Source organism: Tursiops truncatus, chromosome 7 (assembly GCF_011762595.2).
Source record: "Tursiops truncatus isolate mTurTru1 chromosome 7, mTurTru1.mat.Y, whole genome shotgun sequence".
Classification (NCBI taxonomy): domain Eukaryota; kingdom Metazoa; phylum Chordata; class Mammalia; order Artiodactyla; family Delphinidae; genus Tursiops; species Tursiops truncatus.
Window position 1 is genome coordinate 66,722,709 of NC_047040.1, and position 17,513 is coordinate 66,740,221.

General features: G+C 38.1%; 1 protein-coding gene and 1 pseudogene across 10 annotated transcripts in view; one reads left to right on the forward strand and one right to left on the reverse strand.

Annotated features, from left to right (window-relative positions):
• SLC38A11 (solute carrier family 38 member 11) overlaps nt 1-17,513 on the forward strand; it is a 67,569-nt gene that overhangs the window by 46,453 nt on the left and 3,603 nt on the right. For 6 of the 10 annotated variants that reach the window (XM_073807634.1, XM_073807629.1, XM_073807632.1 and 3 more), the window contains one exon: nt 6,011-6,300. The exons of 2 other annotated variants lie outside the window; for them this stretch is intronic. In XM_073807634.1, the coding sequence (XP_073663735.1) occupies nt 6,011-6,300 (290 nt within the window). Of the gene's footprint in view, nt 1-6,010; nt 6,411-17,513 lie in introns of those variants that run through there. 2 more of the 10 variants (XM_073807631.1, XM_033860067.2) reach the window with 1 other exon arrangement.
• Nucleotides 13,722-15,535, reverse strand: LOC141279184 (NADH dehydrogenase [ubiquinone] 1 beta subcomplex subunit 1 pseudogene; annotated as a pseudogene).

Here is a 17,513-nt window from a genome sequence, read left to right on the forward strand (position 1 = left end):
ACGACTCCTTGGTTCTACTTTGTGGAAGTAGGATAATGATGGCATTTGGTGAAACATGAATAGAAGTGAATCTACCACTTTAGAGTCTTTCGTCTTCCCCTTCTACAGTCCTAATGAAATTTCTACTCAGAATCACACCACTTAGCATTCATCAATCATGCCCCCACAGGGAGGGCAAGCTTTTCAGATGGAATCCCAAGTTATCATTTACTCACTCCACTGAGAGTTAAGGGGAAGGGGAAGGTATTATTGTCAGTGCCCGAGACATTGTTCCCTCCAAGTGCCATTTGGATTTGAAGGTCCAGGCAAAGGTAGTGGAAGATTCAGTCAGGAACACTATTGGGAATTTTCCTGCATCAGAGTATGTGCAAAGTAGGGAGTAGGCAGCTCCCCTGAAACCGCATGGGACTAGGGAAACATCTATTCCATTAGCAATGGAAAGAAGGCTCATAGGAGAGATGGATCATTATTAAAAGTAACTTTTACCTACATCCTAATTTTGCATAGGCCAAAGGCTAGTAGGTTCACTCAAAATCATTTCATGTTCCAACCTTGGTCTACATGAAGGGATGACTGCTACCTAAATGTGCTAACTTGATTTATGTATTATCTTGTATTATGTACTGTTTGGACTGTCCATAAGCTTGCCTTGCCTACCTATGTGCAAGTTCTTTGGAGACAAGAATGGTACTTAGCTGCCTCCTCCATCTTCCACAGTATATAGCACAGTGCCAAGAACACAGTGCTCCAAATTACTGCATGGGCGATTGCCCTTGGGAGCACAGTTGAGGAACTATTTCTACAAATGCCCCTGGACATAAGAGACATTCTTAGTGTAGCACCAGGAAATTAAGTGTTACAAAAAATTGTTGGGGTTGACAGTAATGGTAACCCTCTAATTATGCTGAGGACATGATCGGCATGACTCCCAGCTCTGTTATTTCTTATTTTGTGAAATGTCTCATTTGAGTTCGCATGTTTGTTTGTTTGTTAGAATATTGTAGGATTGTCATATGAGAGAAAATGTCTTTATCAAGTGCCTTGCCACTCACTATTTTGATAGCCTAAGAATGTTTTGTTCCCTTTAAGTTAAGCGAGCATACACATATTGCTTATGTTTCAGGAATGATATATTTTTGTAAATTTGACCATTACTTTCTGTTCACTGTGAATCACACTCACACAATAAAATTATAAGCACATAATCACATTAAATATTCCCTGTTATGCTTATGTTGAAATTTTTGGTGGTTAAGACAGAATTCTGGTGTTGTAGTCAAAGAATAATATTTGGTGAATATCTGTTATAAAGTCAAGATCTGAGCTGGCTTAGAGGACTATTTTTAAAAATTTAATACATGATTCTAGATCCTTAGATTTTTTAAAAACCTGGTTATGTAAACATTCATAAAAAACAGAGTGTTAAATTGTCATGATCTAATAACTCAATTACACTAGTTTTAAAGCACTTTGTAGGAATTCATAAAATCTAAGATCTGCATTCTCTTCCAGACCACTTGAGTGCATATTTTTCCAGTCAACAAATGTCTTTTGGTTAGCACAATATCATAGTCAGGTCTTTGTTCAACTCCGTTTTGTGTGGGCATTTGTCATGTTTCATAAAGCCAGATCAAGCATCATTTCTGTCAGTAATGCAAGCCAGGTCACGCAACACTTTAGAAGTAGCTAAAGCATGTGGTGTTCCCCTTCTGAGCAACAGTGTGAGCTAGCATGTAGGGAGCATTTACTCTGTGCCAAGTGTTTTGCATGCATTATCCTCTTAATCTGTATTAATTGTATAGATGAAGAAACTGAGGCACAGAGTGATTGGAGTGATTAAATAGGTCACACTAGTTTTTGTTTTTAATTAAAGTATAGTTGATTTATAATAGATTACTTCCAGGTGTACAACATAGTGATTCAATATTTTTATAGATTATATTCCATTTAAAGTTAATATAAAATAATGGCTATATTTTCCTATGCTGTACAATATATCCTTGTAGCTTATCTATCTTATACATAATAGTTTATATCTTTTCATCTCCTTCCCCTATCCTGCCCTTTCCACCTTCACCCCTCCCCACTGGTAACCACTAGTTTATTCTCTATATCTGTGAGTCTGTTTCTTTTTTGTTATAGTCACTACTTTGTTTTATTTTTTACATTGCACATATAAGTGACAACATACAGTATTTGTCTTTCTCTGATTTATTTCACTAAGCATAATATGCTCTAGGTCCATCCATGTTATTGCAAATGGCAGAATTTCATTCTTTTTTATGTCTGAGTAATATTTCTCTGTGTGTGTGTGTATGTGTATGGATACCACACCTTTTTCCATTCATCTGTTAATAAACACTTAAATAGGTCACACTAGTTTTAAGTGGTAGAATCAAGAATAAGTAGAGGGCTTCCCTGGTGGCGCAGTGGTTAAGAATCCACCTGCCAATGCAGGAGACACGGGTTCGATCTCTGGCCCAGTAAGATCCCACATGTTGCAGAGCAACTAAGCCCGTGCGCCACAACTACTGAGCCTGTGCTCTAGAGCCCGCGAGCCACAACTACTGAGCCCATGTGCCACAACTACTGAGCCCATGTGCCACAACTACTGAAGCCCGCGGGCCTAGAGCCCGTGCTCTGCAACAAGAGAAGCCACGACGAGAAGCCCACGCACCAAAACAAAGAGCAGCCCCCACTCGCCACAACTAGAGAAAGCCCGCGCACAGCAACAAAGACCTAATACAGCCAAAAATAAAAACAAATAAATAAATTTATTTTTAAAAAAAAGAATAAGTAGAATATGGACCTTTACAAATGAGATGTGTAATAGAATCAGACCTTCAACTTGCAAAGTTAAGGGAATGCTGTTACTTAGTATAACTAAAATAATACAGAATAAATTATTCAGGGTTATATTAGTTATTTAATAAAAAGCAAAACCCCATTTAGAACTTAGCTTCCCTTTTATTTTATTGTTTTCATGGCGGCAGACAACGACATATTTTCCAAGTCAAGTGCACTCTCAATTTTAAAGGATTCATTTTAGAAACAAATAAAATAAATGTAGGTTCCATTCTTGGTAATAAGAATCCAGCATCTTGGCACTGACGTTGCTCTTAGAGAGAAGAGGCATCTGCAGTAATTGGGTCCTATGGGTTTCTACGTGCAGCAGAGCAAAGAGAAGAGATGAAGCAGCTGGTGCTTGTGGTCAGAGTAACCAGCCCAGCAAGCACTGTGTGCAGCTTACAGTGGAAGGAGGACAGCAAACCAGTTACCCAGCAAGAGCCCACATACAGAGTGAGGGAGCCATAGTCCAAGCTGCCAAAGACCTGTGAGCTAGAGTTTCTTTCTAAGGTATAGGAACACATTTCACGAGTCCAAATTGATTACTGAGTAGAAATTTTCAATATGTATAAGCATTCTTTTATTTAGTTTTCAGCTTCCTTGCATAAATGAGAGGTTTATATTCAGGTAGGAGAACTCAGATACTTTTCCAATCTGTATTGCCCGTAAAGATCTTCAACACTTTCTGTTATTTCCCCCTTGCAAACTACAAAATGCGCTGGCATCTGTGGTGTTATTATCAAAGGATAGTGCTTTCCCCCCACCCTTTATAATTAAGGCTATATTTTCTTGTCTCTTTGATAAATTGTTATGGTATTTATGTCCTGTCAAGAAATTTCAAAAATTATCCCAAAGCCAGTGGTGTAACCTCAGGCAAGGCTATATTAGATAGATCAAATTAGCTGGACTCATTTGTAGGGAATAGAGCAGATGGAACTGTTCTATCATTTTACTGATGATCTTAGGTCCTAACAACAATCTCTAGCAAGACGGAGCTCTCAAATATTAGGAAAGTAACCGCGATCAAGACAAGATACTCAACTGGACTTCTTCCAGTACAAACATCAGCTATACAATTTTCCCACTAATTCCCACTACTTTCTCAACCCTTAAAAATTATGGCATAAACAGAACACCCATTACTTTGCACTGCCCAGCAAGTTAGGTTTGGAAGAGTCCCAAATGCTGACTGATGACAGCTTCTTAGCAGCAGCTGGTGGCAGTTTTCATCCTGATAGCACTTTCACACTCCACAGTTCCAGATGAAGTAGTTTCACATGTTTGTTCCTATGAAGAGAAGAGACTCTCTCTCTCTCTCTCCACACACACACACACACACACACACACACACACACACGCATACATATATAATTGTTTTCAAAAATTATTTCATAGAAATCAAAGGATAATTATTGTAAGCACAGATTGAGTTCTACAGTATTTTTTATAACTTGAAAAACATTGTCAGTTTCAAGTGACATGATGGAGCCTAAGGAATCCATAATTCATTTAACTCTGGCCATATGAAAACTAATCCTTTATATGCTGTGTACCTTTGTAGGTAATCATTTGTATTCATGTGCTATGAATAGCAAAATTATATTGTCCATATATTTTAAATTAGAATATGGTACCTCTTAGAATTTTCTCATTCTTATATCTCTGACTGTAGAAATATTTTCCATGAAGTGTGGTCCCTTCTATTCTTCCCCAGATTTTTAGATGCTGCCTGGCTAGTCTGACTTCATAATTTGTCCCCCTCAATTGATATTTCTCCAGACTTTTGCTGTTTTTGTAAAAATAAAAAAGTTACATTTTTGAAATCATAGTTGTATATTTCTTGTATGAGAGTAGTAATTAGTGTAAAATACAGTAAACTTAGTAAATGGTGATACTGAAAAAAACTTTCTTTTAAAACTATTTTTAAGGTCTAATCTGTTCTTTTACATCATCGAATTTCAAAATCAGTTTTCTATGATTTTTCCCTAGGGACAATCTACCAAAATAATGTGTCAAAAGCTTTCAGACCATAGTGATAGGCATATAGGGTTTCATTATACTATCCTTTCTACTTTTCTGTATAGTTACAAATTTCCATAATAACTTTTTCAGGTATGGAAAATATATTTTTTATGGAAAGCTTCTTTTGTATTCTAAACCATATCATATTGGTCATTGTGTGTTTTAAAAATTTTCTGTATTATGGTTTAAGAAAATATCATTCGTCATTTGTCACATCATATAAATATATTTTGTTAATAATATGTGTTATGTTTTGTTTAATATATAATTAATTTTTAACATAATTAGAAAAAATATTACCTAAAGTGCATTAAATTTTAACATTACTTCATTCACAGAGTTACTAGTGCAGATTTGGCCTCCTCAAGGGGAAAGTCTCTTTCCTTTGAAGTCAGTAACTCTTGGTCTTTCTATAATAGACAACAGCACTTCCCACAATTTTCAATCTAACATTCCTCCTCAGGTTGGACTTATATCCATAAACCAATGTGGGGGAAGGGTGAATGAGTCATAGTTATTTAGTTCTGCTGTCAATTTTCTAGGGTAATAATGTGTTTAGTTTTACTTGAAAGAGGATTTAGAAATGCTACTTCATGCTAAGTACCCTTAGGGGTACAGTTTTCCTTTCTCATACAGACAGGCACCTACTTTCATACAAAGTCAAGGAAAGAGGAGAGGAGAGATAAGACGTTATGCCCTATATACACCTCCCAATAGTCCCCTTTTGTACACAGCTGACAAACAGACCTCTCAGCTTTGAATGGCATAATAGATAACCAGCAATTTGAAATGAAGAGTATAAGGAAATATGATGTGACTGAAAATATGGGAACTTTTAAGAGTTTGCCAGGAGTCAGTCTTACCATCTGCTTTATTTTATATTATTTTCTGATTATTATTTAAGCCTGATATACTATTATATTATTTTGCTTTTCTCATTTGTAAATATACCATCAGTAAGGGAAAAACCTATTCCTAAGTCTTTCTTGGAATTATTTTTCTTTCCTCTGTTTGATTTAACTGAACCTATCAAACTTTTAACATGCATGATGACAAATACATTTTGTAAATGTTTTTTAAAAACTGTCCAAGGAACGCTCCATTCAGTAACATCATCTTATTTCTTGTTTTGAATACGCAGGGTGTGCTCTGTGCAGCTCCCCTAATTTTTATCATCCCATCAGCATGTTATCTGAAACTGTCTGAAGAACCGAGGACACACTCAGATAAGATTATGTCCTGTGTCATGCTTCCCATTGGTGCTGTGGTGATGGCTGTTGGATTTGTCATGGCCGTCACCAATCCTCAAGACTGCACCCACGGGCAGGAAATGTTCTACTGCTTTCCCGACAATTTCTCCCTCACGAACATCTCAATTTCTCACTTTCAACTGACAACACAACTTTCAATTTTAAACGTCAGCATCTTTCAGTGAGTTGCGTGCTTTAAAAAATAGGTATTTTTCATAGACTTCTAAACTGCGCAATAACATTCACACATGTTTTAGTCTCTATATTATAAAAGTATTACTTTGGCATTTATCAAGACTTGGTTTTTCTTTACTCTTTAGTCCAGTATAAAAGATAAAAAGGAGGGAATTCCCTAGCGGCCCAGTGGTTAGGACTCCACGCTTTCACTGCCGAGGACCCTAGTTGGGGAACAAAGATCCCGCAAGCCACACAGTGTGGGGGAAAAAAAAAAAAAAGGAAAAGAAAGTTGAATGTATTTTATCTTAAACTGGGACAAAATAATGTTTTGTTCTCATGACGGGGCTGCGCTAATCTTAAATGCAGGAGGAGCAGTGAAGCCTGTGGCGTCTGCTACCAACCTCCCAAAGCAGTATTCTCTTATTGAGTATGTGAGCCAATATATTGTGCTGTAAAATGAGTAGATGATTGTGGGTTGCAATGTTGTGTATGTGTCCATTATGAGAAAAATACATTTTTTGTCTTAAAAGAAGGACTCAAAGGGAAGGAAACCTCAAGACTATTAAGGAGACTAGATATCCCAAGAGCAAAGTGAAGCTGTCCGTTATGATTTCAGCAGCATCCCTTGTTTAGAGGAAAGTGAATCCCTGGAGAAATGAGTAAAGTCCTTCCCATGTTACAAAGCGTGACTAATAGACTAGGTATACAGAGCTAGGTGTGTGAGGGAGCAAAATTACCTCGCAGTTTTGATCCTGTGGGAATATGATGGTGGTACCATTAAATGAATTATAAAATGGGAGGCAACCACAAGTTGTTCTGAGGCACAAGCTTAAAGAGATCAGCTCTGCATCAGCTTTGGACCCGTTGAATGTGAAGTGCTGGCAGGAATAAACAACTGGAAGCTGAACTTTCAGACTAGAGCCTTGAGAGAAGAATCAGGGCACAAAAGAGGCAGTCTCACTACTCTGGGGGGTCCTCAGAGAGATTCTTGGGCGCTCTCGTTGACTAGATTCTCCGGAAGCAGACAGTTAGATGGAGTTTGGCCTTCGGGGTATTTATTAGGGATTATAACTAGTGGGACAGAGGGGGAAAGCAGGATCAGGTGGGCACACGGAACTGCAGTGCAGGCTGGCAAAGCCCCAGCCAAGTCCATAAGGAGTCTGGAGCATACGTGACCCGTCAGAGTTGTCTCAGTTCAAATGAAATAGCCAAGTTTTAATACCGCTACTTCCATCAGTCCTTGAATGTGGGCAGCTCTTTGCAGCTGAGCAAACCCCAAAGGGACTGAGAGCTAGAGGTGATCTGCTGGTGGCTGGGACACTAATACTTCCTGTGCGGGGTCTGGGAGGCACAGCTGTGTTTGCCACAGCTGACCTCAGTTTTTAATGAGATTTTTTAAATATCTCTTAAGGGGGATTTCATGTTTTCATATCTATAAAAATCTTTTAAAAGTAACAAGAAAATTTGGGCCCATCTGGATGGCTACCTTAAATCAAGTAGATTTAATTTCTCACCTTTTCATCTGTATTTCAATCAAGTTGACAATCCATAGTACTGTTTTAATTGTTGTCAAATAATGAGAAAATATCACAAACAGAGAATACACACCTGACGTATCTGTAAAAATCACAGGCCAAAAAAAATATTCCCGCAGGAAGTGTAAAGGGATAGTTTCACAGCAGTTTGAATACAGACGTGGTGAAAGCTGAGTTGTCATGTGACTAATAGTAAGAAAGGCCTCTTGAAAGCAAAGGAAGCTGCCCCTTAGCCGGCAGGGCCGTGCTTGGGCTTTGTGTGGTAGCATTCGCTTCAACAAAACATCATCCGGGTCACTAAACTAATTTAAATTCTATTGGCTGTATAGCTTTTCTGTATTTCATTTGTAGAGTTGTTTTTTTTATAGTTGGTTAAGAATCATAAGGTGATTTGTGTCCATTTTTAGATCAATACATGTTTTGGTAAAATGCTTATAAAAATACTTTCATTCCGTACTGAGGGAATGTAAGAAATTTTTGCAGCAGTCCTTCTCTACGTTACTCAGGACTGAGAAACACTGACCTACATAGTTGTTAGATAAAGTCATGAGAGAGATTTCCAAGGGTGTACAAAGAAAAGTACGTCAAGGATAACGTAATTTAGTACTTAACCTTCTATTATCTTGTACTCTTGCTATTGCTTCAGATACATTAACCTTGATTCAAGTAGGTGAAAAGCTCCGGGTAAGAACTGAGTGCTGCATTAATGCCTAATATATATTTGTTCTGGTTTTGTGTGTGTGTTTTCCAAATCAACTGCAGAACAAGACTACCTTGGGCCCAGTTATTAGCTGCAAGGATTACCACTTTCAAATTATGATAGAATAAATGTTACAAACACATCTGTTTCACAGGAATACTTACGTTTATTTTGCCAGTGTGCATAACTTTGAGAACCACCCCCATCAATTTAATGAGATTTCCACTGAAACTCATTCCTTCCCTGCTACTTCTTGCCCTTAACAAAACAACTTGAATATTTAATCCAGTTTTTGAAGTTGTCACTACATTTGACCTTATAAAGTTCTTCTTAGTTTTAAAGAGGAGGGGAGGGAATAGTATATTTATACTATTATATTATAATAATTATATATATTAATATATATTATATAATAATAATAATATATATCTAATAATATACTACTATATTATTATACTAATGCAAACATCTAGCAATACATTTCCTTTAAGGATATAGATTGGATGGCATCTGTATAACTTACAAATCGGGTCGTTATGCATGTCACTTATAATTGGTTCTTTAACCGCAACCCAAATATCAGAACAGGTAGACTGCTTTGCCTCTGACCAGCCCCAATGGTGTCAAGCAATAATTGTTGACTCTTGTCTTTCCTAAAAGAACTCTGAAATCCAGGTTATTGAAGTAGGAAAATCCCAACTAGTCCTTTGCTGGAGTCATACTGCACACATCTACTTAATTAGATGAGCGATAAAAAGATAAATGTATTGGATAGCAGCAGGCCTCCTTCTGGTTGATCTGTGGCAGTCTTCTCAGGGAAGTGGTACTAGTCCATTTTTTAGTATAGCTGGCTGCTGACAGGACCAGGCGTTGTCAGGTATTCTCAAGCATGGACCAACCAATGACCATGAGGTAAGGTACCCATAAATGCTTAACTGACTTTAATGGAGGTAATAATTAGCTACACCAATCAGATAACCTCCTTGAAGAATTTGTAATTATTCTAAAAAGAGTATAAAGGACTTGCCCAGATTACAGAGTAGACACGCAGAGTGGACAAGAGGCACCATGACCTAGAGAACACATAGACTGGAAGACAAAGAAAACAGTACAGTCATTCTCTAGAGCAGTGGTTCACAAAGTTCAACACGTGTCAGAATCATTGGTGGGCTTGTCGAAATGCAGATTGCTGGGGCCCACATGCGGAGTTTCTGGTTCGGTGCTCTGGGATGAAGCCTGAGAATTTGCATTTGTTCAAAATTCCCAGGTGATGCGGTTGCTGTTGATTCATAGGTCACATTTGAATAAGGATGGAGGTTGGACATAATAGAGATGCCAGATGGGGCCGTGTGTTTAGAGGCTGGGCAGGGCGTAGAATGCCAGGTTGGAGGTCAGGAAGAAACTGAGAGTGGAGACAGAAGGGAGAGCTCTTGTCAGAGAGTAACTGTACTTATCCTTTCATCTCTTTGAAAAATCCTTTGGCGAAGCTTACAGAGAGGAGAGGAGAGACCAAGACAGCGAGATTAGGGAAGAGTAATGACAAGGGAGGGGAGGAGAGTTAACAAAGAAGAAAACAGAGATTATGGTCTAAAGTCAACACAGCTGCAGTGGTTAAGCTACAAACCTGGTTTGGAACCTACAGGCATTCAGGGAAGATTGCATGAGCTTCATAGCTCTTATGAGAAGGAAGAAAATATACCAGTTCCTCAAAAGTACAGCAAGTTTTCCTAGGACTAAACTCAGTAAAATGTCTTACTTGGAAAAAAAATCTTATTTGGAACATGAGTAAAATTGGGTTATACTCATAATAACATCATGCTGATAAAGAATTCATGTGGCTATCTTTATAGGACATTTCAATAGTCATTTTCTAATATTTGCTCATTGAAAATGAAGATTATGAATAAATTTAGCTTTGGAATTTTTATTATATTGTTCACTTATAGCAATATGCTAAATGTCTCATTTTAAAAAAAAAAAGGCACATACAGATTTAATCTGTCCTTCACTCCTAACACCTACCTGATTCTGGTCCTTACCAACTCACACCCAGACTAATGCCACAGCCTCTTACCTGAGCATTCTGCCTTCAGGCTCTCCTCCCTTCAAGATGATTTGTGTATCACTCCAAGAATCATCTTATTAAACTGATGCTTTGATAACACCAAACGCTTGCTCAGAAGCTTTTCATGAATCTCTTGTGCTTATAGGATAAAGTACAAACTCCGTGGCCTGTATTCAAACTTTTTATAGAATGGCCTCAACATATCTCGCCTCATCTCCCATGACTGCAGGAAGGAGCCCTTTTTTCTGACATAACTAAAGCACTGTTTTACACTAAAATTGCTTTCTGCCCCTTTTGCCATTGCCCTTGAATTCTTGCCATCCTCTCATCTGAAGTATCCAAACCTTCCTTTCCCACCCTCATCAAATTCTGTCAGTCCTCCAATCTTCTCCCTGTGCCATCCCTGACAACTCTAGCTGCAGGTTAATTTTCCTCCTTTGGAATTCTGTAATTCTTATGTTATATGAAGAAACCATGTCCTGCCAACCGGACTAAAAGTTCCTTGAGGACAGTGTGTTTTAAAGCCTCTTTTTACTCTTAATAGTCCATGGCATGGTACCTTGAATGTACTAAACACTTAAGTATTTGAAGTGAGATTGGTAGTATAGAAGGAAAATGGCTGATTGTACATATAGCCATACATATTCTTTTAATAGGATTTTTCTATCTATAATGATTGTCATTCAGTAAAGTAGCAAGTTAATGTGATACAGTCATTCATCCAACAAGGTGGTTTAGATAATTGAGTTTCTCGTTTTGCTTTATTAAGCATCGACCCTTCAGAGAATTTATTTAGAATATTCTTTTTTTTTTACATATAAGCACATACGTTTATTCTTAATTTTAATAATATTAAAGACACAATTTACAAATAATAATAGAGTATTCAGTACTGTATCATAAGTTCTTTATAGCCAATTGAATATTACAGGGTGCTTCGGTTGGTTGATGCTGAACTCTCATATCTGTAAGCAACCTATGATTGTAGTTCAACCATGATTTGACAAATGGAGTTCCATTCCAATTCACTCATTTCCCAATAAATTTATTGTCACTAAATCTGAAATGTGATCTACTATTAATCTATTTTTATCCTCATATAAACTATACTCATTAAATTGAAATTTCTTTCAATTTTAGCACTACATTATTTCAGAACCTCATCACCTGTCAGTGAAGTGAGTGACTATTGTGTTGAATTGCATAATAGTTTTCAAATACTGGAAGAATATTTCCTTAATGTTCTATGCTATTCATAATGTGATGGCCATAGACACACCACACTTTTAGTTTAATCTGCATTTTTTACATTTTTCTCAATTATTTTCTTAAGTTTAGACTATTTGGAATATTCTTAAAAGGTCTCTTCAAGTGCGTACCAATCAGCACATAGTTTTTCACTTGTTTTGACTGCTAAATAAAAATTTACTTGTCTCTTTTTTTTTTTTAATGCTGTTCGCAGACCTCTCACCGCTGTGGCCTCTCCCGTGCGTTGCGGAGCACAGGCTCCGGACGCGCAGGCTCAGCGGCCATAGCTGACGGGCTCAGCCGCTCGGCAGCATGTGGGATCCTCCCGCACCAGGGTACGAACCCGTGTCCCCTGCATCGGCAGGTGGACTCTCAACCACTGCACCACCAGGGAAGCCCTCATCTCTTTTGTAATTACAAGTTCTTTGAGACCTAAGACCATGTCGTATTTAGTTCTATTTTTTGCCAGTGTATGCTCATATATCTTAGTAATTTGAGTTGCTTGGGTAAACATTTAATGACTTGAATTTACCTAATTCCGATGTATTTAACTAAAATTTATAATTTACCAGGAAAACTTACCTTAATTCCTTCATTTAATATTATTCCTAAAGAAATAGTCAAAACCTTAAAGCAAAATGTGTTTATGGTTCAGATACAATTACCACCTTGTTTAATCTCATCTGACAGCTCAGTAATTTGATAGAGCACAAAAAAGAAGAGGTGGTTTAGGAACATGCAGGCAACAATTTAAGAAAAACACCCCAGACAACAAATGAGTTTGCAGTTTAAAATGTGAAAGACTGAAAACTTTTATTTCCAAGGCACAGTGTATTATCTTTTAATTTTGTGTTGCCAGAGGACAACAAGGCCAGTTCCAGAAAAATAAATCCAGTCCAGGCTTCTTACAGTCACGTCTCTCTCAGAACAGTATTGTTCCTTAAATCTTTAGGTTCTGGGAGAAAAAAATAGTAAAGCGTCTTCTAAGACAGAGGAAAAATTATTGTACCCGAGAATGGCAGCCTTTAGGTGACTTCTGACTTTTCCTACACCACTTTGCATTCTTATAAAGTCCTAAAAAGAATTTTCTAAGTTATACCGGTTTTTTTTGTTTTTGTTTTTTACATCTTTATTGGAGTATAATTGCTTTACAATGGTGTGTTAGTTTCTGCTTTATAACAAAGTGAATCAGTTATACATATACATATGTTCCCATATTTCTTCCCTCTTGCGTCTCCCTCCCTCCCACCCTCCCTATCCCACCCCTCCAGGCGGTCACAAATCTAGAAACAATAAATGCTGGAGAGGGTGTGGAGAAAAGGGAACACTCTTGCACTGCTGGTGGGAATGTGAATTGGTACAGCCACTATGGAGAACAGTATGGAGTTTCCTTAAAAAACTACAAATAGAACTAACATACGACCCAGCAATCCCACTAAGTTATACCTTTTAACTGTTGCTTCTCCACGTGCAAGACATAGACAAACTGGAAGTTGAGTGATGCGACCTTGGGTTTTAATGTGCTTTATGTTTCAAAGCATTTCAAAATGAATTTAGATTTGTTTAAAAAGCTGTAAGAATAGACAGGGAAGGAAATCAACATTAAATATTTAGAAAAATAGGGCTTAGAAAAACTTTGGGTTTTGTAGAAGTGGCTAGTTGATTGCACAAACACAGCGGGAGATGCTCCCTATTCTAGAAGACAATCTGACCCTTCAAAATAGACATTTTAAACAAGAGATTAAGAAATTTTAAAATACTAGCTTGAGGTAGGAATTTGTCTCGGAAACAGATGATTTTAAATGTGTAACCTAAATGCCAGCTGAGGACTCCTCGCCCCCAAGTGAATTGGTTAAACTTGATCTTAAACCCCATTCCACACTCAGGAGCCTACTCCATAATTCTGGTAAATTAGCCTGGTTTACATTCTCACGCTTCTCTATGCCACCATAAAGCAGGGTTCTTTTGCGCTGTACCTGAAAAACTCCACGATACTCCAGATGCAAAACACACAGTCCCTGCATCATTTTCCATAAAAATCTATTCACATCATGCATTGTGTATTTGTTGTGTTGTTGTTGTACCTTTCGAAGATTTAGAGTGCTTAGGAGGAAGGGTCACACCCTGGGGCATGGCCTTCGACCAGTCTTTAGGCTTCACCTCCTAAACATCTCTACTCTTCATTTTTCATCTCCTTCAGATTAACAAGCAAATATTTCCCTGTGACTTTCTCAGCGAGGTCCCAGAACCTCCAGGCCTCTAGAAGACCCCTATTCCACTTTACCCCATACCTTGTCATTGTATTTTTTTGACACAAATGCCATTCTCTTCCTAAGAAGAATTCAGGTGGAAGCTGTCAGCACATCCATATTTTTCCATTTCCTGACATATAGGTACTCTGTCATTTATATTCTGAATTGCACTTCTGGACTTCACTCTCCTTAAAAAGAGAAACAAGGGACTTCCCTGACAGTCTAGTAGTTAAGACTCAGGGTTCCCAATACAGGGGACACGGGTTCTGTCCCTGGTCAGGGAACTAAGATCCCGCATGCTGCATGGCGTGGCTAAAAAAAAAGAGAAACGAGAAGACTTCTGCTTGCATAAAGTTAAAACTCAGTTCATGGCGTTAAATAGGAGCGGTTCCATCCAAATGGGTAACACAAGGTTGACCAGCTCCCGCTGTGGTTTCCCAACACAGTGAACCCTCATGGCTTAAAGCTGTGCTCCCACAAGCCCCTCTTGTGTATCTCCAGCCATTTTAGTTTCTCACCTCAACATCTGTACTATTCTCCAAACAACCGCTGTGTGTCTGCCTACTTCCTTTGCATGCCAGATAAAACTGGCCTTTCAGAATTAGATTACTGCAGGCCCAGCTGTAGTAGGTGGATAATCATCTGCTTTATAAGTGAGGAGAATATGAAAAGTCCCTCTACTCATTTTCTCAAATATCTTGTGTAAATGATGCCATGGTATCTGACATATTGTTGATTGCTCTGCATTATTTAAAATAGAGACATCCCTTAACACGGGGGCATTAATTAGGGGATCCAGATTGACAATTAGAAAGTGTAACTCTAAGAGGATGAGAATGCTGCCTCCCCACTTCTGTCCGTCTCCCTAAATTCTAGTAGCACTTAAGATTTTGCCCAAATGCCTCCTCCTCTGAAAGTTCCCCCCAGCCATTTCCAGCAGACCATAACTTTTCTTTTCTTTTTTTTAAAATAATGAATGTGGGGAATTCCCTGGCAGTCCAGTGGTTAAGACTCAGCAGTTTCACTGCTGTGGGCCTGGGTTCGATCCCTTTTCGGGGAACTAAGATCTCACAAGCTGCATGGCACGGCCAAAAAAATAAATACATAAATAAAATAAAATAATGAGTTTTTATTTCTCTCACAATTTAAAAAATGTAAACATTCTGTAATTCAGCCACAGCCTTTATTTCCAGATGACTTCTTCATTGGGCCTCAGTTCCTTTTAAATAACAGACTCTTGTTCCAGAAGCCAGTTAGCTTTTCATCATGTTTTCTGTCTAGACAACATCCAAAGACAAATCCCAAAGGGGCAAGTATATGTACCCAGTAGTCACGTACAGTCTGAAGTAAGTTCATCATGAACGCTGGGGCCTTGGTGCCAACAACAACCCCACGACCAAGGGCAGCGGTAAGCCCAGCCACCAGCCAGACCATGACTTTTCTTCTGCAAGACAACGGGTATATGTCTGACAATTAATAGAAGGAACAACCTAGTGTAAATAAGAACTTTCTAACAATTAGAGGCAACGGATGTCAGCATGGGCTACCCTGGAACTTAGTGAGCCTTCTGGGCCTGGAACAACTTAGAAGCTGGACAGACAATTGCCCACAGCGTGGTAGGGGCAGTTCACGTGCTGGATAAAAACTGAACTTGATCTTTAAGGTCTCCCCAAATGCTCAGCTTCTAGGTACAGCTTTGTGTCCTCTAATAAAATAAAATACAGAGTTCTTATGGAATTCCTTCATCACTTATTTTTGCACACCTTTTTTTTTCTAAATAAATATTAAACAGCTTAAAACCAGTGGTCCTTCATATTTTTTTCAGTGCTTAGACTGCCTTGCACAGAATTAGTGATCAGAAAAATTTATGGATTGAACCATGAAAGCTGGTTTTGAAGGGAGGTTAAGAAAGGGAAGGGAAAACAACCTTGAGAGAATAAAGCAGACATGAAGCAGCATCACCAAGCACCAAACGTCTAGGGATTAGGTCCCACTGAAGAATAAGAGCTCACAGGGAGTTAGAGGGATCCTTCAACAGCTTCCTTTGTTCTACCATCGGGTCTGCACAGGAGTTACTGCTGCCACTGCTAACCAGCATGTGAGACCAGTTCTCATTCTCTTCTTGTCATCATTCCTGATTTTCTACTTACGGGAAAGATATTTGCAGGAGACACTAAAAGAACTGTTTAATAATTGTGTCAAATAGATCCATAAATTCTTTAATTTCCCTCTATGATTGGAGGAAATTCTCTAAAAGCAGAATAGAACCCAATTACAGACAAGATAAAGACAAATGCATCAAACCCATGATTGGGTTCACAAATGTGCAGCATCTATTGGTGATTAAGAGCTGGGAGGTGGTTATACTGCCTTACCCTGGAAAGTAGGGTCTGTGGACCCTCAGCATTGGTATCGCTCCGGGAGCTCTTTAAAAATGCAGAATCTCAGGCTCCACCCCAAACCTAATGAACCAGAATCTGCGTTATAACAAGAGCCCCAAGTTGTTCCTGTTCAAGTTTGAAAAGCACCAGTGTGCAAGTGGCCGTGTCCGTCGGGAAGGAGGCTTATCAAAATCAGCTAGGAATCTTAGTTAAATAGGAAACCACCTCCTGGAGAGTCTATTATGCCTATGTTAGGGCTTCTGTTACTGATGAGAATGTGTGATAACATATTTCTGGGAATTGGGGTAGGAAAAATAACTGTAAATCACTCATTTATGGCAATAACAATTAAGTCCACTTCTGTTTATTGTGTTTTTTGGGGGAACAATCATACATTTAAAAAATGATTTTTTCCAACATTGTCTAATATTGAACACACTAGCCATATATTTTCGTTAGCTCATAATAGCAATTTTTTGGTAACTGTAGTAGAAACAATGTTACAAATTAGGAAAACTTAAGACATCCTGTTGATTTCTGCTTTGTATGTGAAGAGCCCTAATGAATGTCAGAAAGTTTTTAGCATGGAAATGTGCTTTCAGTTTATGATTATATCTGTCATAAACAAAGCGGGGGTGGAGAGTAGAAATAAGTAGGAATATCTTGGCAATAAATGTTTAAAGACTAAGCATAGTATTTATATTTGAATGCATAAAGAGGACAACCTAATAGATTAATGGATGGAAGTCACCAACAATACTCTTTCTGTTGCTTCTAGATTAAGTAGTTGATTAAACAAAATATTCACGGTCATAGACATGCTCTTTAATTAGACTGAAGAGCAGCCTAAAATACATTTTACTTTAATGAAGATGAACATGTAATTACTTTGTTAACATTAAAAACTTAATGAAAGGAGTATGCTCTATGTGGAACTAAGCAATAACTGAGTCATACAATTTAATTTAAATTTAGCGAGGGTCTGGTATCCAGAGAAGGGAGAGTATTCCTCATTCTAACGTCAGGAACTCTTGGG